This window comes from Strongylocentrotus purpuratus, unplaced genomic scaffold (genome assembly GCF_000002235.5).
Source record: "Strongylocentrotus purpuratus isolate Spur 01 unplaced genomic scaffold, Spur_5.0 spur5_scaffold_17, whole genome shotgun sequence".
Classification (NCBI taxonomy): Eukaryota; Metazoa; Echinodermata; class Echinoidea; order Camarodonta; family Strongylocentrotidae; genus Strongylocentrotus; species Strongylocentrotus purpuratus.
Genome location: NW_022145602.1, coordinates 23454157 through 23476648, shown reverse-complemented (window position 1 = coordinate 23476648; position 22492 = coordinate 23454157). Strand labels below are relative to the sequence as shown.

The 22492-nt window shown below is 34.7% G+C and overlaps 1 protein-coding gene across 1 annotated transcript in view; it reads left to right on the top strand.

Annotated features, from left to right (window-relative positions):
- The window catches only part of LOC755390 (sialidase-3), a 59244-nt gene extending 49389 nt beyond the window's left edge, over positions 1-9855 (top strand). Inside the window, exons 6-8 of the mRNA XM_030987943.1 lie at positions 597-772; positions 7438-7629; positions 9259-9855. Coding sequence (XP_030843803.1) covers positions 597-772; positions 7438-7629; positions 9259-9609 — 719 coding nt within the window. The 3' untranslated portion in view covers positions 9610-9855. The remainder of the gene's footprint in view (positions 1-596; positions 773-7437; positions 7630-9258) is intronic.
- The last annotated feature ends 12637 nt before the right edge of the window (positions 9856-22492 follow it).

Here is a 22492-nt window from a genome sequence, read left to right as displayed (position 1 = left end):
ATATAATAAATGAAGAGTTTAATTCCAAAAGGAGCTAAATCCACTTTTGATGAAAATTGAGTTATTGATATCAGAACATTGTTCACTCAAGTACCTGTCTTTAAATAAAATGATTTACCTAAATTTTGGGAGCAATTATGAAAAAATGCACCTTCTAATATAATTTTTTTCCATAGACACCTGTACAAAACCTGGTAAACAATTTGTTTTTTATCAGAAGTTACAAAAGTGGATTTAGCTCCGTTTGGAGTTAAACTCTTCAAATACTGATTTTAGAATTGTATGTCATGAATCAGAATCCATAGAATTGCCCACATGTAGATTTATTCAAGATTCAAATTTTTTATTCATTCCATTCAATAAAAAATATATATGTATATAAAAGATATTACAAGTGTAAAAAACAAAGAAATACAAGTTATACAAACATCAGAAGGTCACTAATCAATACACTTAAAGGTAAAGAAATTAAATGGAATTCGGGTCACTGCAGAACTTGTTGAGGCTGTGCCAAAGGTTTGAATTAAAATATTAAAATAAAAATAAAAATAATTAATTTATACTTACATTTTTGTTGTTTTTGTTATCATGTACAGGTTGGTTAGCGGAGCTGAAGTGGTCAATATTGGAGTTCTTTGATAGTTTCCATGGTAGTAGGAATTGTTCTATTGTCCTCTTCAGTGACGATGGTGGAGATACCTGGCAAGTAGGAGGAAAAATACCACCGGCCAAAGATGAAGATGGAGTAGATATACCAGCTAACGAGTGCCAGGTAAGGTTGGCTTTTGATAACTTGGTTTATAGTAACTTAGATTATAATAACTTGATTATGCTTACATGGTTTATCATAGCTTGGTTTAAATGTTTATAGTAATCTTGTTTTAGTAATGATGGTAGGAGTAAAAATACCACCAGCCAAAGATGAAGATGGAGTAGATATACCAGCCAATGAATGCCAGGCAAGGTCTGTTTCTAATAACTTGGTTTATAGTAACGTGAATTATTATAACCTGATTATAGTAATATGGTTAATAGTAACTTGGTTTAAATATTTATGGTGGTCTCATTTAGTAATGATGGTAGGAGGAAATATACCAATGGCTAAAGATGAATATGGAGTAGATATACCAGGTAAGGTCTGTTTCTGATAACTTGGTTTATAGTTACTAGGTTTTAATAACTTTGCTTATAGTTACTTGGTTTATAGTTATTTAGTTTTTAATAACTTAGTTTATAATAACTTAGTTTATGGTTGTCGCATTTAGAAATGATAGATAGAGGACAATATTATAGTATTAATGACTGCTTTGAGAGAAATAGTTGTTTTTATACGCTCAAGGGAAGGTTAGAATTGTGCTATTGCCCCGAGGCGTGCCGAGGGCAATAGCCCAATTGTAACCTTCCCGAGAGCGTATAAAAACAACTATTTCTCGAATATTAAAGCAGTCATTAATACTTTTATATGCTAAAAAAAAATAAAATAAAAAATAAAAAATAAAAAATAAAAAACTTTTGTCGAAGATGGGATTCGATCTCTTGCATACAAAAGGTGATGTATCTAAAATCAGCGCCTTAAACCGCACGGCTATCGCGCTCTGTTACCATACATGTACTTAACAGTTTTCTCTAATATATACATTAAAATGGATTTAAAAGGGCTTCGCGTGATTGATGATTCGCGGCTGCTCCATTAATCGGGCCCTTCTTTTACTTTTGCAATGCATATTGGCACGAACTTAGATCAAGATCTATCGGCAGATGTTGTTTTTTTGTTTTTGGAAGTTTATTTTCGTCTTTATGTCAACAATGCAAGATAAAATTGTCGGTAAGATCGATCGAGATTAAATTTTATTGAAATTACCGACCAATTCTTCGCACACGTACGGTATCCTCGATCGCTCAAACCATTTTTTAACATGTAAACCTATGGGGTAACCATGGAGACTGACCTATTTTCCCAATAACCATGGTTATTGGGAAAATAGGTCTGTTTTTACAGGAACAGTTAAAGTTTATGAATGCAATTTCGACCAATCAGATTGCTGGATTACTTAAGTGAGGTATAAAACACAAACTAAAAGAATTCTTTTTTGTGTTATACACTGTCTAACAGTTTATAATCAAACTTTCTGAACTATGTGTCCAGGTGAATAGTAACCCATGAGAATTAGCAGCAGTTGGGCATTGTTCAGATATTCCTTGTTTTTAATGTGATGACTTAAGTGTAATCCACAAAACATTTCTACATAATATAACACAGAGCCCAGGATCTTTGTTGCACCCAGGTGCCTTTCATTTAGACACACACAAAAGAAGAAATGTGAACGCTTTTTTGTGGTGGTTTAATTGCGTCATATCTGAACGGGCCTTTGAGGCTTATGAAACACCAAATGGTGGCCGGGTGTTTTAACACATAACCTAGAAATGTGGTGACTCCAAAGATCTTCTATCTAATCAATTTTCTTTCTTAGAACACAGTATGGAGGCAGCTTTCATTTGAACTTTAATTGATCAGCCCAATCTTTATTTTGGAAATCATCTAAAACCTCTAGGTGTTATTTCCCCCATCCGGGTTTCGCACATTGCTGTAACAGATTTCCCCCTCTGTTTGACACTTTACCATATTGCAACAAAGGGCATTTTAGAACCTGTTCTCTTTGACACATTTCCAGAGAAACTATTTCTCTCTCTCCCTCCATGATTCAGGGCCATAAATGCTATTGATTCTTGATAGTAGTAGCCATCTGTTTCAAATTGATTTTGTAATCATAGTGACCTTGGCTTAATTTAATTCATAATTCTTCTTTTCATTTATAAGTGAAAGTGAGAGAAAAAATATTCAATAAAATAAATGGTTCATTAAAAAAGTGAGGTACAAATTAGTTTGTTATATATTCTCAGAAACCTTTTTTTGTTAAGTAATATTTGAAGCTCTTATTGGTAATATTGCACAGCCACGCAGAATCCCCAACACACAGGACAAATAATGTTGTGCTGATTGACCAGTACGCTATAATTAAGAATTTGTTATTACTACTGTGGAAGTTTTTGTGTATGTAGAAATCACATTAATTGCTGGCACTGATTAGTGAAGCATTTGCCAAAAGGCTTGTTTTAGTATAGTGGTTGTTATTTTACCTGACTGCTAAGAAAGCATAAATGCTTGTTAGTAAGCAACTAGATTCTTGCTATAATTTTCAGATGTGATGGAGTAAACCACCACCAAAACAAAAACATCAGTTTTCGTTTAAAGGTAAAGACTAGTATTGGAAACGCCCCCATTTCAAAAAATGAAATGGAAGCTCCTATTACCAATCATGTGAAAGAATATGTTTTAACTAATACATGATGATAACAAATTTGCTAAGAAACCGCCTAGTAATTGATATATTTTGTAAATTAGTTTATCTATTGTTATGTGAGAGATAAACGCATGTGTCGCGCATGTGTGCATAGTCCCATATACATCTTTCTGTGTACAGTGCTTGTACCTTTATAAAGACTGGGCCAAATTTCTTATCATTTTGATGATTCCAGAACCTTGCAGTACACACCAATACATGTACTTACATGCTAGATGATCAACCCTTTCTGATCGATTCCACAACGTTTCTTTCACGATGCAATCGCATGACCAAAACTCAACTTTATCTTTAAAGTGACTGGAAACTGCTTGATAGAAAGGCCCTACGTCCTCATTCACATAGCCATGTGTTTAATGATACAAAAATGTGAAGGGTATTTTGTACACTTTACGTCATTCAAAAAAAAATGCTGTATAAATGTCTGAACAAGGTTTTACGGTTCAGGTTGTATCAGTCAAGAGACAAAACTCCATGTAGTGAATCTCTAACAATTTTAGTAGGAATCTGGGAGAAATTGTACACTTTCACATTTTTCAGTGAAGTTTGCAGTCATCCTGCAAATACACAGGAATGAGGGCATCTTTTCATAAAACTCTCCTACATGCTAGTACACGTTCACCAACATCCCATTGAAATACATGTATTAACTAAAATTTAATATGTGGTGAATTTGTACATATGATGGTTTTGCAAAATGATGTCCTGAATTCTTAGCCAGTGTGATGGCAGTTTTTTCCCCATTTCTTTCCTTCTTTTGTTGTCTATTGAATTTATTTTCGTCCAAAGTAACATAGAAACAAAGCATGACTCAATATACCTCACATGTATTAAGCTTTGCCTATACTACTGAGGGGCTGTACATTGTAAAATGAACTTTGTTTTCATATCTTCATGCATGAAACACTGTCACCATGTTCGTTGTCATCGTGAGGTTATGAATTCAATCTATCAAGTCACTTTGACCAAGTCAATATTCTAGTAGTGTCCTTTCAAGAGCTAAATTGTATTATGAGATGATTTTATTGGTCGTGTGCATCAAATCCACAGCTGAGAGGGGGTCATCGCTTGGTTTATTGATTTCTTTGTCCGTCCAATCGAGAGCTCTTAAAGGCAACATTAAATGTGTACACTTGAAGTGAAATTGCTTTATGAGAGAAACTGACAACTGACAAATATTAACTGTCCATATTCCCAAATCCATACTTTCATCTACCGAAAAACGTTTTTATAGTGCCTGCTTTGAAAACATGGAACAATATATGCCACTTTCCATCAGAGAATTAACCTGTCTTACTTTTTTTAAAACGTTTCTTAAAACATACTTCTTCCCTCAGTAATAACCCATTTTTATTTCATTATACAGTCATACTTGCTTTTAATAGCGACCACCTGTCTATAAAGACCTCCATTTTTGTTTCAATATTGAACAAAATACACTTCAATGAAAATTATGTACACTGAGACAGCACAAACAAAAGTGTATATGCACATACATGTATATGAATATTCACATACTGGTAGTATACAAGAGGGTATTTTATCCAAAGATCGTAGCAGTCGAAAATATAAACACCTGCTAATTCACTCAGACCTTTTTGAAATTCTTCATTAGAAGCCATTTCTAACCGAGAATGCTGGCTATAAACTATTTTGAATAGATGATATATTCCTACATATGTCATTTAGCTTATCATCATGATTCATAGTGATTGATTATAGCACTATTATTAAAGGTCTAGAGTTACTAAGTATTGTAATTGTGAACGTAGCATAGTTATTTATAGCCGCCTCGTACTAGAACGCTGCCATCAGCTCGGGTAGAAAATGGGGCCACTTTGTTAGGGATGCTTGTCGAAATGCATTAATTCTCTGTTCATAAACCCCACTACAAGTCAGATGGATTCACGGAGGAATCATTGTAAAATATGCAAGAGTGAATGAAATACAATTATTGTTTGGATTCCTCAAAGGACCGGATCGCATGTGAATATCTATTATTCATTTTTGTTGAGGCTATAATTATAATACCAGATCAGCTTCGCTACAGTAGGTAGTCTTGAAAGGTACCAGCTAAAATATACCATCAATCAAGCAATGTACAGTGCGTCCCAGAAAAAACAAAACCGAGAATAATCAATGTTTTATCATAACTTAATCACAATTATAATTAATAGATGTCACATATTTGTAAAGCGTAGATCCTCCTCTTTCATTTAATGCAACTCATATGATGTATATTTCATGCATGAGTGATTAAAAGCAATATAAGTTGCATCAAATGAAAGAGGAGGATCTAAGCATTACAAATATGTGTCATTTATTAATTATAATTGCGTTTAAGTTATGATAAAACATCAATAATTCTCGGTTTCATTTTTTCTGGGACGCATTGCATATTACCTAGGATCAAGCAAATTAAATTGGGTTACAGTATGAACTTGTTTATCACAGGAGTAACTTGTATTTATTTTGCATAATATGACATTTTTCTGGTACACGTAACCCATACTAGAATAGTTGAAATGCTGTCAGAGGGTCAGCATAAAACAAACAAAAAGAATGTTGTGACAACCATATCAGTCTATTAAACCACTCAAGTGTACCCCAAATGGTGGAAATATAGGAAAACACTATTTTTGACTCATTAATGATAATAAAAATATTAATAATGATGATAATAATAATAGTAATGATGATGATAATAATGATAATAAAAATAGTAATAATGATGATAATAATAATAGTAATGATGATGATAATAATGATAATAATAATAATGATAGTAATGTTAATGAAATTAATAAAAACAACAGTAATAATGATGATATTAATAATGATGATAATAAGAATAATGATCATGATAATAATAAACCATTCCTTTATAGCACATAACACATTACCTATGTATGTCTCTATGTGCTTGGGACGTAAAGTGAAACAAAGCAAACAGAAAATAGGCTAATGCTGAGTTCCTTTACCTGTTTAATATTTGGAATAGGTGTGTTTTAAGGGCTTTCATGTCCATTACCTTTAAGATCTAATTTTCTTTTGATTGATGCCCTAATTTCATGATTCAATCCAAGGCGTGATTATACAGCAATGCATTAACCTCACCACAAAGGGCACTCCCTATGACGTACACTATCCTTTGTTCATTAAACTACATGCATATATTTGGATATTAAAGAGTGCATTATCGCTTAGAATACAGTGGAAACATTTTACTTCATTTCATTTCATTTCATTACGTTTTTATTTCACAAAGCATGATAAAAATCCTTTTATAGTTATAAGAATAATGATAATAATGAACCATTCCTGTAAAGCTCATAATTAGTTATCCCATTTAAGTCATTAAATTGCGTAATGATTTCTGGAAAATCTTTAATATCAACATAGTCTTATAATCAGACTTCTTAAACAATTATTGTTGAAAGAATACAACCATGATAGAGAAACGGAGATGAAATTACAGATTGATTTTCTATCGAAATATGCATGTAACCAAATGGATTTGAATCATGATTGACTTTGTATTGAATTACGCTTCTTCTTCACCTTCTACTTCTCATACTTCTTGTTCTTGTTCTTCACCTTCTTTTTCTTCACCTTCTTCTTCTTCACCTTCTACTTCTTCTTCTTTCTTTTTTTTCTGTTTCTTCTTCTTTTTCTTCTTCTTCACTCTCACCTTTTACTTCTTCTTCTTCTACTTCTTCTCCTCCTCCTCCTCCTCCTCCTCCTTCTTCTTCCTGGGACACTACGCCACAAAGTTCACTCTGTATTAGATCATCCCAATCCAGTGTTGGATGCATTGCATCTCGTAGGGGGTCATTTTTATATATTGGAGGTATATATATATATAACAACATTTCTTTTCAAAAATACTTTCCAATGTTAACAAGAGTAAGTATGTTGAGCATATCTCACTTTTCTTATGGTATACTATCCACCTTTCCTTCTTACTCTTTCTTACAGCAGATAGAGACATATTGTGATATGTGCTACATTAGTATGGTATATTATTATTATTATTAAGGTATTTTTCTTTTGTTTTTGTTTGTTCTTCCTCCAGGCAGCAGAGTTAGAAGAAGGCCATGTTTATGTCAACAGTAGAACATGTGATCCCCAAGCCACCCGGCAGGAGTCTTATAGCATCGATGGGGGTATATCATTCACCATGGGCGAGCTCTCCGATGACCTTGAAGAACCTGGGTACTTCCTCTCAAGATGGATTCCTTCCATTAAGAACTTCGGAGGGTGTCAGGTATGGCCTTCATGAACCCAAAGCCTTGGTCACAAATGCCATTACGAACTGCTACGAACGCTGTACAAACGATTTTCAGACAATGGACATTCGGGAAGACAATAGAAAAACAGGGAAATAATCGTTCGTACAAACCTTTTTGACCAAAGCTTAACCTAAACCTAGTTTGGAGTTTGGAGTTTGAAGTTTAGTATCTGGTAGCTTAGCGAAATGTAGTAGCATTAAAGGCCATCTGTACTAGGGATTAGACCACCCAGCAAGGTCACTGACAGGTGGCTATCTCATCAACTCAGCTCTCAATTAACATAAGATAAAGAGGATCATGGGGGACCAATGGTCACCGATTAGACATTGTTTTCTATATAGAGGAAGCAAGTTGCTTCAAGTAGTACAGTGGGCCTTTAAAGACGCACCCAGAAAGTAAATTAATAAAATTTGGTGATGTCTGATTAATCAAAAAGTGTTTTTTTGACAAATCAAAATGAAGGTTTAGCTTACATTAAGCCTCATCAAGATGGTTATGCATTTACCAACTCCTTATCCTAACTGTGTGAGATAAATTACAATTATCAACAATTATGCACCTTGCTTTGTTGATGCCTCTGTTCATGCCACTGCATTACGCTAAGCTAACATAAGGTCAGTATAAACTTCTGGGGTCCATGAATTTTAATTTGTTGTCCCAGATGTTACAACTAAGATCTTAGGTAGCTTTTTAAAATAAAATGTGGCTCGAAAAGACAAGCCTGGAATGCAAAATGCATCATTGTTGAAAATCATAATTGTATCACAATCAACCGCATGTTACATTCAGTGTATCACTGTATCTTTATTTAACATTATATTAATTATAATAAGTTACTATTGATACTATTTATTGTATAGATACGACTGATTGAAATTACTCAAGTCAGATCTATTCTGCTAGAAATTACTTTATTACCAGCCTACATATACTTGACTGATCTCGGAGAAGTGTCTATCTTTTGTTTTTAAGTGACTCAAACATTGTGGAGTGTGTGTGCAGCGTTTTGTAACTGCAAGGAAAAGGCGCTATATCAAATATCTTTTGGATTGGATTGAAGGAGATATGATCGATCATAACCTTTTACTTACAAGTCCCTAGATATTGAGGAAAATTTTGTATTATCACAGAATCAAACGAAACTTACACTGAATGTTCAAGAGTTTGAATAATAATAATAATAATAATAATATTAATCTTTTAAAGTCCACTCCAAATCTTATTAAGTTAAACCGAAAATGGAAATTCTTTTTGCCCAATTGATCGTGAGCCCGGCAGCCACTGAGTAGTGCCAGATCGACGTTGCCAAACAATTTTGGTAGAAAGTGTATACTGGCTGAGTAATGAGTATAGAAAGATAAGGAAATCAAGGTTAGTAGCCCGACATCCTTTTTTGAAGTCCCATATACATCTTTCTGTGTACAGTGCTTGTCACTTTACCAAGACTGGGTCAAATTTATAATAATTTTGATGACTCCAGAACCTTGCACCAATACTTACATGCTACATGATCAACTTTTTCTGATCCATTCCACACCTTTTCTTTTACAATGCAATCGCATGCCCCAAACTGAACTTTATCTTTAATCTCCCTTCTCTTTCAGGCAAGCGTGATGAGCTTTGAACCTCCAGATCACATTCCCAAGCTTGAGAGGGATGCAGAGCGTTGGATCATCTTCTCCAACCCAGCCAGTCGTAACACACGTGTCAACATGTCGGTGCGGTTTAGTCGCGATGCTTGTCAGACGTGGAGTCCACCGCTCTCCTTGAATCCCGGTCCCAGCGCGTACTCCGACCTCACCTGCTACAGGGTCAAGGATAAGGTCACCGGGAAGAGCACCATGAAGTTTGCTTGCTTGTATGAGTGCGGTAGTCTCCATCCCTACGAGAGAATCGCCTTTCAGACTTTCTCGCTGGAAGAACTCACCAGTAATGCCAGAGGTAATCAGCCATAGCAACAAGGACACACCTAGCAACAGACTCGGCTTGGTGTCCTGGACTTTGGAAGTCCTATCGCTAGAAAAATGCATAACTTTCCAGAAATGTCACATAAGGAATTCAGCACCCATTAGCACCAATGACACACCTAGCAACTGAGATATCCCTGTAATAATATAATATTTAGCTTTTATATAGCTCTTAATACAATGTCTCTAAGCGCTTTACAAATATACTATTACCCCGGTCATTGGATTCAGTGCTTGCCTGCACACAAGTGTGCACAATCTCTACTCCCTGTGGAGCATTCCAGCCAGGCGTTACTTGACGCTCAAAAACTGTTTGACCAACGATGACGACCGCATCCTTCCGGGTACCCATTTAACACCTGGGTGGAGAGTAGTAAGTGCAGGTTAATATCTTGCCAAAGGATATTAGTGCCGTGTCAGGATTCAAACCCTTGACCTTCGCATCTCCCGTCAAGCGCCTTAAACCACTTTACCACGACACTGTAGATTTCTAAGACTTTGGTAGCCTTCACTGCTGCTATAATCTCACCTTCAAATTTCTCTGTACGTAAGGATTTATCAACCAAGTCAACAGACATCCTTAGCAACAATGACACACCGGTAACAAAAGTGCTCCTTTCCAGCTTGGTATCCCAAGACTTTGGAAGCCCCATCCAAAGAACGGAGAATAACTTTTGGGATATTGCTACTGAAAGGAGCGCCAAAATCAGACATCCGTATGAACAAGGGAACACCCAGTAAGATACGCCTAATACAGCTTCATGTATAAGACTTTAGAAGATGGAAGTAAAACATATTTGGAAGAAAGGTCCTGATAAGTGATAAAGTAAATCAATAATTATTTTTGTTTTTTTAGAAGATGGAAGAATAGCATATTTGGAAGAAAAGTCCTAATAAGTGATAACGTAAAACAATAATTTTTTTTATATTTTAGTCTCATCGTGAATATTACACCCTTAGTACATGGATTGATAGTACTGTCATATAGCAAGACCAAATGTAGCTCCTTACGTTTTCTTTTAGAAATTCAACTCATCAGCTATGGCCATGCAACCATGTTGCAAATATTGTTAAATTAGAATAATACAGAAATTTACAAGCCACAAAGTACATTTCGTTTTGTTTTTCATATGTATTTATATTCATAATGCATAGATGACTTTTCTGTTCTACTTATTTTATTCATAGTTAATGTTATAGTGGTACTATTCTTTACAACTCATTCAGATATGACTCGACAGAACCACAACAGTTTTTTTTAGTGACACAAATTCAATTCAATTTATTCATGTTTCCAACAAAAAATTACATTCATCAATTATGAGCATTTACCACAAATGTAGAAATACATGTTGAAAACAACGGGGTCCACTAAAAAGCAATGCTTGTACAAGTGTGAACACCTTAAATAATACAAAGAGTGTAATACGCTTCAAATTTCTGTATCTTATAACACAAAGCTCAGTGAAGACGTGCAGGACTTAGCTTTGTTGGGCCTAGTCACCATTCATTTACACATTTAAAGGGAAGGTTGAGTTCTGGGAAGAGGTGAACAATAATTTGTGAGCGTTATCATTCTTATTATGCAAGGGTGGAAGAACATCAGATAAAACATGTTTCCTGTACAGCATGGCTCTTCAAATGCCTTTATATTCTAAATATGGCATGTAACATCGTAAAAATTGGGACAGATTTTTACGACACATGTTCGTGTGGTCCCATATACATCCTTCTGTGTACAGTGCTTGTAACTTTGCCAAGACTGGGCCAAATTTATTATAATTTTGATGAATCCAGAACCTTTCAATACACACCAATACTTACGGTACATGCTATATGAACAACTTTTTCTGATCCATTCCACACCTTTTCTTTCACAATGCCATCGCATGACCAGAACTCAACTTTATCTTTAAAAAGTAATTAACTAGCTTCTGAAATGGTAGCTGTTGAAAAATATGTTGAGTTCTTTTTTGTTTGGTTTTTTGAGGATATTTAGAAGGGCAGTAAATATCCCCTATGATATTTTGTTCTGCATTTTCAATGTTGTTTCTGCCTCCTCATAAAGTAGGTCCTAATATTGTTTGTCATCAAAACGGGCTTGTTGGTAGCTTCTATAGATACTTGTAGCTTTGATGAATCAAACTGAAACCTGTATGTGCCACATCTGTTTATACATGTGTATGCCTAGATTTTAAGACTAAAATGTATATAACCATTGAACCTTCGAGGGGCCGTACTCAATTCACTATGCTAATATGGTTTAAATTTTACTAAGCCTTAGGGTTGGCTAAATAATATGTTGTTACTTGTCTTTGGATTACATCGGAGCATTTTACCTAAGCAAGCCGACGTTGAGGCGAAGTTCTTGCTGATAAGCTCTGTGACGTCACATGGTCAATCTCAAAATCTAAAAATTAACATTTCGCATTTAACACGTTGACTACTGAATTCTCATATTTCCATAGGCTTAGTACACACACGCCTCGGTTTCCATAGGCAACGTGTTAATTCACACTCTTATAATTGTGTGCCGCTTAAGCCAATCAACGCAGCTCAAGAGCTGTCTTAAACTTAGCCTAAAATATCTAGCCCAAAGCTGCAATTGTATATACGGAAGTTGGCTATTAAAGTGCTTTAGCTCTCTTGAAACGGAGGAAAACACTGATATTTCTGACGTGATTATTGAATTGAATACCGGCCCTGGGGGGTGTTTCACAAAGACTAAGATAGACTTAAGTTGCAGTTGAACTATGGCAGGCCATTCCTGCCACTGTTCGCTCTCACCATTGGTCTCTCAATTATGATCTTTAGATAATATTTTTTCCTTCAATAATGGAATAAAAAAAATATGTACATTTTTGAGATTTGTGACCACGATTTGTACATCCCTTGAGAAACCAATGCCAGGAATGGTTAGAGGAACTAGTGGCATGAACGGCCTGCCATAGTTCATGTGTCCAACTTAAGTCGATCTTAGTCTTTGTGAAACACCCCCAGGAGCAGGAGTGTAGATATCCATCAAGACTAGTGCTGCAGTAGCATGTGATGAAATATTAAGAAAGCAATAATTTACATTGTATATGTGACAATTTGTATATTAGTACTGAATGTAGTTGTTTAGCAGAATATTAACTTGCGTACATTCCACGGATGATTAAAATACGTGATTTCCATTTATTTTAGAAAAAAAGTGGAAGAGCAAAAAGTACTTATAATTTTTATTATTATTTGTATGAAAAGTTTTGAGCCAACCAGAAAAATCAGCATATCTTGTGCTTTGAGCAAAAGTACCCAGATGATTTGCAACCCCCCCCCCCCCCCAATATCTTGTGGTTTGGGGTGCAGAAATAGTTCAATACCATTGGTAAATAATCATTGAAAAAAACAGGCTATTGTAATTTGATGTATGCCCACAGCCCTTGTACAAAATTTGGTAAGTACAAAATAGATGGTTCTCTCCATGTTAAATATGCAAGTTTAAACAAGAATATTGGGCTGCAATGGTGAAAATTGAGAAATTAGGTTTCATACAATTAATAATAATAATATAATTGAATATAATAATACCAAATTCTTTTAGAAGCCCATAGAGACATATTATAGTGGGATGTGCACCGAAGAAGAACAGTAAATAAATATACTAATAATGATAATAATAATAATGACAATGATAATGATAATAACAATAATAATGACAATTATAATGATAATAATAATAATAATAACAATAATGATAATGATAATGATAATAATGATGATAATAATGATAATAATAATAATAATAATGATGATAATAATGATAATGTAAGTTTGCACTTGATAGCAGTTAGTGCTTTTTTGTAAAAGCGATGTCTTTCAAGGAAAAAAAGTAAAATAACCCAATGAATAAGAATAATAATCATCATACTTTGACCTTTTTTTTTTTTTGGGGGGGGGGAAGGTTTATATATTTTCACTTGCCAACTTCAGATTTAATAATAGATGGTAGGTAATTTGGAATGAATATATTTAGGATTGACCATGCTAATTACATGTATAATTGATTATTCCCAAAGTATATCTTTGAATGAAAAGTATCGTATGCATAATCCTGAACTCCAGCTAGTTGATTTATTCTCTGTTTAATTATATACCATAAACATGTATATTATGTATCGCAAGCAATATTTTGAATGCTAATAATGTTGAATTGTTAAAGGAATGTAAAAATGAAATGAAGATATGCTCCCATATGTTTTTAAAATAAAAGAATTATTGACCTGTATCATAGTACAGAAGCCAGTCATGTTTTATTATTGCTCCATTATACAACACCTACGTGGATCCTTGTCATTTGATTGGACGATTGTTGGTCACATGATATTCAATAGATGGTATATTGCACGGTCGTGTATTTTTGGTTATATGCGCCGTGCATTTTTGGTTATATGCAGACTGCGTATCTCTCTGCTGCATGTGCGCGCGCGTATCCCTGCGTGTATCTGACGCGAAGGCAATCTGCATGTAATTGAGAAGGCTTGACTCGAACTGTAATTTATCTTTATAAGGAGTAAAGCATAATTTGTTGATTAACGTTCTATTAGGTCTTCTTCGATGTTGTATAAAACAAATAATGAATGTTTTTCATTCGTTTAATAGTGCAAATATTTTCATTCGTTGAAAGATTAACGTTAATTCTATTCAACTCGGCTGACGCTTCGTTGAATAGAATGTCAATCTTTCAACTCATGAACATATTCGCACTATTGAACTCATAACCATTCATTATTTGTATATTAATTGTTGAGACGAAGAAAAACTATTCTGATTTTTAGTACTATGTTCCATTTGCAGCCAACATCTAATTCTGTAGAACTTTGCAGGAATTGTGAATATGTGACGTATGCCATATCTGACATTTAAATGCTAGCAGTGTCCTAGTAATTAAATTATGCAAGGAAATCTGTTTAGATCTAGACTTCACTGTCAGACACTTTCAGTGACGGACTGAATTCCTTTTGTCTTTCGTAATAACATACTTAAACTGAGCTGTAACAGGTAAATGAGTATGTGTCTACATCAATGACCCACTTTTTCTCATGCCCAAAATTAAACTGATTGAATCTTTGTGCAGCACAAAACGTATGACCATTTGGTTCCAGGGTCTTAAAATCAGACTATCTACTAAAAGGATTGCAATCCCTAAAGTCCATTCTACAACTAACTGCCATTATTTTCGCACAAAAAGACATTTTCAAGCCCTTTCGTTTTGAGGGAAGTTCAACAAATAGTATTTTCTTCCAAATGGCGATGTAATTTAACCTTTTCTTTTTTTTTGGCCTGCAAATGGGACATAGTATCTTAAACACATTTCAAAGTTTATATTTCCTTTATTAAAGCACCTATCAGAGATTTGCAAGCCCCAGAAACTTATCTCAAAATTTATCTGCAGCAGCCAGTTGAGGTAATGAAATGAAATTGAATCCCTCATTTTGTACAGAACAAATGGGGTAAATAAATTGCTGCCAGTTGCAAAAATTCATGAATGAAATGAATATTTTGCCACCATACTTTTTAGGAATCTTTTCTGTTATATGTTTTTTTACATTTTGGCCCTTTCACAAGTTTTGAGTTTTGGGCCGTGCAAATCCCTGCAACACGCTTTAAACACTTTCCAGTTACCTGGTCGAACAATTTAGTATTGACAACCCCCAAGAAAAAGTTGAGTTCTAGGGAGAGATGAACAATAATTTGTGAGCGTTTTCATTGTTATTATGCAAGTGTGGAAGAACGTAAGAGAAAAAAAAAGGTTCCCTGAAAAGCATCGCTCTTCACATGCCTTCATATTGTAAGTATGACAAGTAAAAGCTTAAAAATGAGGCCCGATTTTTATGCCACATGTTTGTGAAGCAGAGGCGGCCGAGCGACTTCCAAATTGGTGGGTGGGGGGGGGGGGGGCAAAAAAGGGCACTTTCTGGGAAAAAAGGGCAACTACAAAGGGAAATCTCGAAGCGAAAAATAAACATTTATTTAGACATTGGTATATACCCCTACATTGTGATTACATTATCAGGGATGATTTAAATATTTTTTTCACTTTATACACCATACTTCATATTGCGTATGCATCATGCTTTGCAGTCATTGGGTGTGATGGTCTGAAAAATTATTTGCGAGTGAGGACATTTTTTAAAGATTTCTGAGGTCTTGGTGCGTATCATATTGTGTGAGGTGAAAAGAGGCACTTATCGCACCTGAAAAGGGGCAATGACCAGATATGAAAAGGGCCACTGAAGTGATTAAAAAGGGCCACTTATAATAAAGAAAAAAGTGCATTAGCTGAAAGAAAACGGGCACCGATCAGATTTTAAAGGGGCATTTATCGGAGGTGAAGGGGGGAACTTATATGAAGTGAAAAGGGGTAACTTCTCGTACCTGAAAAGGGTCATTTATCATAAAAGTGGCACTCATGAGGAGGGGAAGGGGCTCCTTTTAGTGGGACACTTATCATTAGTAAAAGGGGCACATGTGAAAATATAAGGTGCATATCTAAGGGGAGGGGCACTTCTTACACAGGAAAAGGGGCACTTGTCAAAGTAAAAGAGGCACCTCTCAAATTTGAATAGAGCAATTATCAGAGGAGCATTCTTTTTTTTTTTAATACTCAACACACACCCATCCTTCCCCCTGGCCCCGTTGAGCAACAACAAAACAAAAATTGAGGGGGAGGGTTAACACCCAAAACACCCCCCCCCCCCTCCTTGCGTACGCGCCTGACACAAAGAATTTTAGAAGAGATAGAGGAAATTTAATCAGAACATATACATCATGCGATGGAGGCCTACAAGACAAAAGCTTTGCAGTACAAGTGGAAAATGGGCTAGAAATACGGCAACTGATAGACATGTAGATGTAAGCGCCGAAAGAGGGAGACATGCAGACCGTCAATCAAACAGGCGATAGGCTTGTAAGCGTCATATGGGATTCCTGACCGACCCTGAGGCTTATAATTATGATTGCAGCATTGAAATAAGTGTATTTTGAACATTGACAAATACATGTGAATCACCCATCAAGTTCACCTCAAACTGATTAAAACAAAAATAAAGAATAGTCAGGTGAAATTGAAAGGAACTAAAACAGGTTTGATATTAAATGCACTATTTCTTAAAAGCGCAGTTATTCTTGTAAGATGTTGTTCAACCTGTCAACATGTGTGTTTGTGTTTGTGGGTGAATGTGCGCGTGTGGGTTGGCGTTGATGTGTATATAGCGTCATTCTTGTTCAAATGTTTCATGTTTAATATCTAATGTATTTCCGCCCAAGTTAAGGCAACATGTAATCCATTGCCTTTGTCGCTAGGTATGGGTGTGCGCGCTTATTGGTGCGTGGGTGTGTGTGCGTAGGTGTGGGTGAACCGAGTTATTTGGCAATTCCTTAACCGTACTATTTTGGTATTTTTGCAAAATTTCCAGTACCATTGTACAGTGTCAAGCCTGTCTTAGTGGCAACCTCTCTATAAAAGCCACGTGTCTGTAGTGGTCATGTACATTAATTCGTCGCTGTTTTCACGAAGTGACGGTAGTGAAAAAAAATTGCATTCACTTTGCGTTACGATTTTCCTCACTACCGTCACTTCGTGAAAACAAGGACGAATTGTCTCTCTCTGGAAAGAATTGTATATGTAAGAACCTTTTTAGACAGGCCATCTGTCTACAGTCGCCAATTATCAGTTTTCCTAGACAGGAGCATAATATGAAAATACTTTAAGTGGGGTTTGTCCATAAAAAACTGTCTGAACAGCATGGATTTGCACCGCCCCAAACTCAGAACTTGTTAAAGGTCCAACATGAATTGTGGCAATTTTTTTAATAATAGCAACGTTACACTCATTTTTCTTTTTCAAATTTGAATTTTGTTTTATTCATCCCATTCAATTTTGTAGAAAATGAGTGCTTCAATATTCACTCATAGGAAGAAAACCACTAAGTCTTTTAATCTGAGATGATCTGAGATTCTGCACATACTGTAAAAAACCTCATCTGCATGGCTGGTACAGATACATTTTGGGATGAGTTCTCGAAGGCTTGCAAATCCCTGATAGGGGCTTAAATATAGGCAATATAAACTTCAAAATGTGTTGATAGATTATTTTTTTGGTTATTTTTATTATCATTATTATCTTCACTATTTATTTATTTATCTATTTCACATTTTTATACAGGGTACTCATTCAGATTAAAAACTGGTCTTCCATAAGGCCCTGTCTCAATAAAAATACACACATATATACGAATTCTCAAAACAAAATCATACATATAACAGTAAGAAGAAAAAATACAACAAATTGAATATTATATAAAGCATATTAACATCAAAGCACAATGATAAACATGTAAAACTAACGATGTGAAATAAGTTACGATAAAAACAAAAACCTTATCTTTCATGTTGCCTTGCTTTGTAAAAGTACAAATACATATGCAAAATGTTTACATATTTAATAAAGTGAGAGAAAAAAAAAAGAGTATAACATCAAATACGACAACAAATATATATAGTAAAGGTAAGACGATATTAAAAGTAAATAATGATACAATATAAGAAGTTAAAAAGACCTTTGTATTACAAAAAACAGGAAGTGAGACACCGCTCAGATGATACAATATTGTAAAATGGCAAGAAAGGTCAGATTTTACAATGTTCAGCAAGATAGAGGATTCATGATAAAATTGACAGAGAACCTATAAATGTCCCAGATCCAATTTAGTAGATACAAATTTAAAATGAGTTTGATTAAAAAAAACAAACATGTTACTTCTCTGATATCATCCGTTTAAATACATTGATAATTAAACAAAGTCGGGCTTCCACGCCATAATTCACGAAAGTGTTAGAATAAAATTCAGTATTGCACTTAAAAGGTTTCATAAGATTCTTATTACTATTTCGAGTTGTACGTTGCATAACATCATCGAGTAGTACAAATCTATCAGACATAGCTGGAGGAGCTAAATTATTAATACATTTAAAAACCAGACAACAAGTGGCCTTGTCGAACAATTCATTTAGAGTTGGCCATTTTAGGTCATCCAAGATCCAAGACCTGTCGCAGTAGTAGTAGTATTAGTACCAGTAGTACTAGTAGTAGTAGTAGTATTAGTAGTATCCTTTTCATCAAACTGTATAATTTCTACATGTTGCTGTTTCTTAAATAATTTAATTCTCTCCCCCAAAGCGCTTGCTCGCTCTGCTCGCTCGCAATATGAGGTCATTGATGACGAGATTCTTTTTTCTTTGCGTCAATTGTGGCCATTATTTTCTATTATATTTCTTTATTTTTTATACAAATAAAAACACCTCATTATTTTCTACTGGCAGTTGTCTTCTAAATTTAGCAATGTTGCAACTTAGGTTATTACGTGAGAATAATAAAAATTGCATCGCAAATATTTGTCGATGGCATGGCTGCATGGACGGTGCCTTAGGATGTAGGCCTAATTGCTTTTGCACCAATCACGTCTGCCTAATAGGGGTCAAACTTCAATGTCTGGTTTCAATTTATTATTTGTTGTAGTCGTTGTAATAATACTACATTTGTATTTGGTATATTAATACTCATATTAAATAACGTATACTAACATCCTCTACTGTAACGTAAATGGCCAGGGGCGTATACGTACGTACTAGTGTAGGGGGGGGGGGGGGTAATTTGGTCTCTTTCTATAAGTGAGATGGGAGAGGGAGAGTGGCGAAGAGAGAGGGGACTTTTAAAATTCAAATTCAGCTTATTGATTAACATCCTAACAATGAGGATCATTCTCAAATTTATCTTTACATTAATATCTCCAAAGGATAGGCCTAACACATTGACGTTATGATATTGGGAGAGAGAAAGAGAGAGAGAGAGAGGGGGGGGGGGGGGGGTAGGTGTAGAAGGGTGGGGGTAGAGAGAGATGGGGAAAATAGAGAGAGAGAGAGAGAGAGAGAGAGAGAGAGAGAGGGAAGAGGGAGAGAAAAATTTGAAAGAGAAAAGAAGACGAAGAAGGAAATTATATAAAATAAATAATGGGGTAAGAGAGCTATAGTTATATGAATCAAATCAACAAATTCTAGACCCAAAAATACATGCTGCTACAGAATTGTATTTATTTCGATTGTTGTTGTTGCTTTCTTATAGTAGCGTTTATAAAGGAAAACCAATGTTTAAAAAAAAAAAAAAAAATTGTTTAAAAAGTTTCGATTTTGTTTTTTGGTTATGTTATTCTTTTTATTTTTTCGTGACATCCAAAAATTAACCAAATTGAATTTTTTAAATAATTGTATTTGTATGAAAGCAGAAAAATAAGCTAAATAAACTAGGACAGCTTGAAATAAAAAGAACCAAATAATAATAGAGTAATGAATGTTTGAAATCAAAGTTATGAGATCCCTATAGCTATGCAAATTGGCAATTTTGTCAGTGAACCGTGACGTAGTCATGATCGCATGGCCAACTCTCAAACAGCATTTACATGATAGTCCGTTTCAATTTCTTATCAATGATTATGCCAAGAAATTAAAATGAAGAGACCTGTTTAATTTCTGTACTACACAAACAAATAATAATGGAATCAGTGTCACATGTTGTATTCCAATTCATATAATGTCTTACTTAAATTAATTGACAATTTACCTACAGGAAACCATGTGTTTTTAACTTAATTTCTTAATAACTTAAAAAATATATCTTGAAGTGATTGAATATTTTGATGGGATAAAAAAAACAATTGTAACGTCGGCAAATAAAATTGAGTTTAATATTCTCGACACACTATAGGAAGATCATGAATACATCTTTAACAAAAATTCAATAAGGCCCTAATATTAATCCTTGAGGCACTCCACATTTGATTTCTTGGACATTTGATTTTAACAAAATCGTCTGTCCTCTAAAGAGAGGGACCCTCCCGAGTCATTTAGAAGAAAAAACAATTTTAGTCATTTTGTGTATTAGAACAGATGGGAAAATTGTCCAGCACTTTATTACAGTAACATTTCCTTTTTAGGCTATTTGAGGTTCTCATACGTATAGTGATTACAACTATTTAAAATTCAAAACATTTTTTTTTGACCGACTTCGTTCTAACTTTTGCCCGCCAGTTGCTTTTCTGATTTTCCCCTTTCTTTTAGAGTTGTTTGCTATTAAGGTTCGATTTACCTTTCATTAAGTCATATTGTTCTGAGGCAGAGCTCTTCGTTGAACTTGGAAAGATATATTTCAGAACGCAAGTCGATACATGAAAACGTCAACATGTTCAAGGCCTATTTTATATCAACCTGTTTAGATGATTTTCCTGGACGGTCACTTTCGATGGCTGTATTAACCAGGTTGTGAAATGAATATATTATTAATCAATGCATGTCGCCCTCTTGAGGACAAATTATACAATTTATACCAATACCGAGGGTCAATTTTTTAAAAACAGTATTGTTTTCCTCAAATTTTCTCGAGAAAATGGTGTAATATTGAAGCCCTAAAAAAAAAAAAAAAATATCGCGCTTCAAAGTAATCAAGAAGTGCCTCAAAAAAGAATAAATCTTTGAGTGACCGGTTTTACCATATTCGTTATCCCCAATATACTGTAGTGTTATGAAAACCGTTTGGCAAACGCAAAATTTTGTGTCGATTTTCAATCATAAATATCTTGATATTCAGACAGGCGATCGGCTTGTAAAAGTCATGGAGTTCCTGACTGACCTAAAGGTTTATAATTATCATTGCAGCATGAGTAAATCCAGAATTTTGTTTCAAAATCTGAGACAAAGTAATTACCGGATCCCTTTAAAAGGAATACTCATTCAGCACATAATCTTTTCTTTTAATTTTTTATTACAAAATAGTCAATATTTGACCTGTAAATTAAATAATACCCCAAAATACCCCAAAACATGTGGGCGAATTAAAGAATGTCATTTACACTTACGCTATGACGCTATGTGACGTCATAAAGACCCCTTTTCTCCGTTGGTCATAATTTTATGTGAACAAAATAAACCTCATAATGTCAATATTGAAATGCCATCACGTGATGTGTGCATGCGAGAGGCTGGTATAAGAGATGAATTACTCACAGTAACTTGCTCATTAGGGGCATTTACACTGTGTTCCAAACACGCCAAAAATGCCAAAATGGAGCCTGACCGCGATGTTACCAAGAGCAACTACGCTTTACCGGCAGACATGCCAAGCCCGAAACATTCCAAAACGAAGTGTGATCTTTTGGCGTGTTTTGGCGTGTTTTGGCGTGTTTGGCAAGTATGAACGCTCGCAGTTGTAACATCGCGATGTTAGGTCACTTGACTTTAGGAGCGGAGATAGCTGTCGTCCTCGAAGTAAATGATAGAACGATGTAAACAAAGAATAACATAAGGAAACACAGAAAGAGGAAGTGATAGAAGGAAGAAACAAAGAATAACATAAGGAAAGACAGAAAGAGAAAGTGATAGAAGGAAGAAACAAAGAATAACATAAGGAAACACAGAAAGAGAAAATGATAGAAGAAAGAAACAAAGAATAACATAAGGAAACACACTAAAGAGAAAGTGATAGAAGGAAGAAACAAAGAATAACATAAGGAAAGACAGAAAGTGATAGAAGGAAGGAACAAAGAATAACATAAGGAAACACACTAAAGAGAAAGTAATAGAAGGAAGAAACAAAGAATAACATAAGGAAAGACAGAAAGAGGAAGTAAAAGAATGATAAAAAAAACAAAAAATATCATAAGAGAAGGTGATACAGAAGGAAGAAACAAAGAATAACATAAGGAAACACAGAAATAGAGTGTGATAAATGGAAGAAACAAAGAAATAACATAAAGAAACACAGAAAGAGAAAGTGATAAAG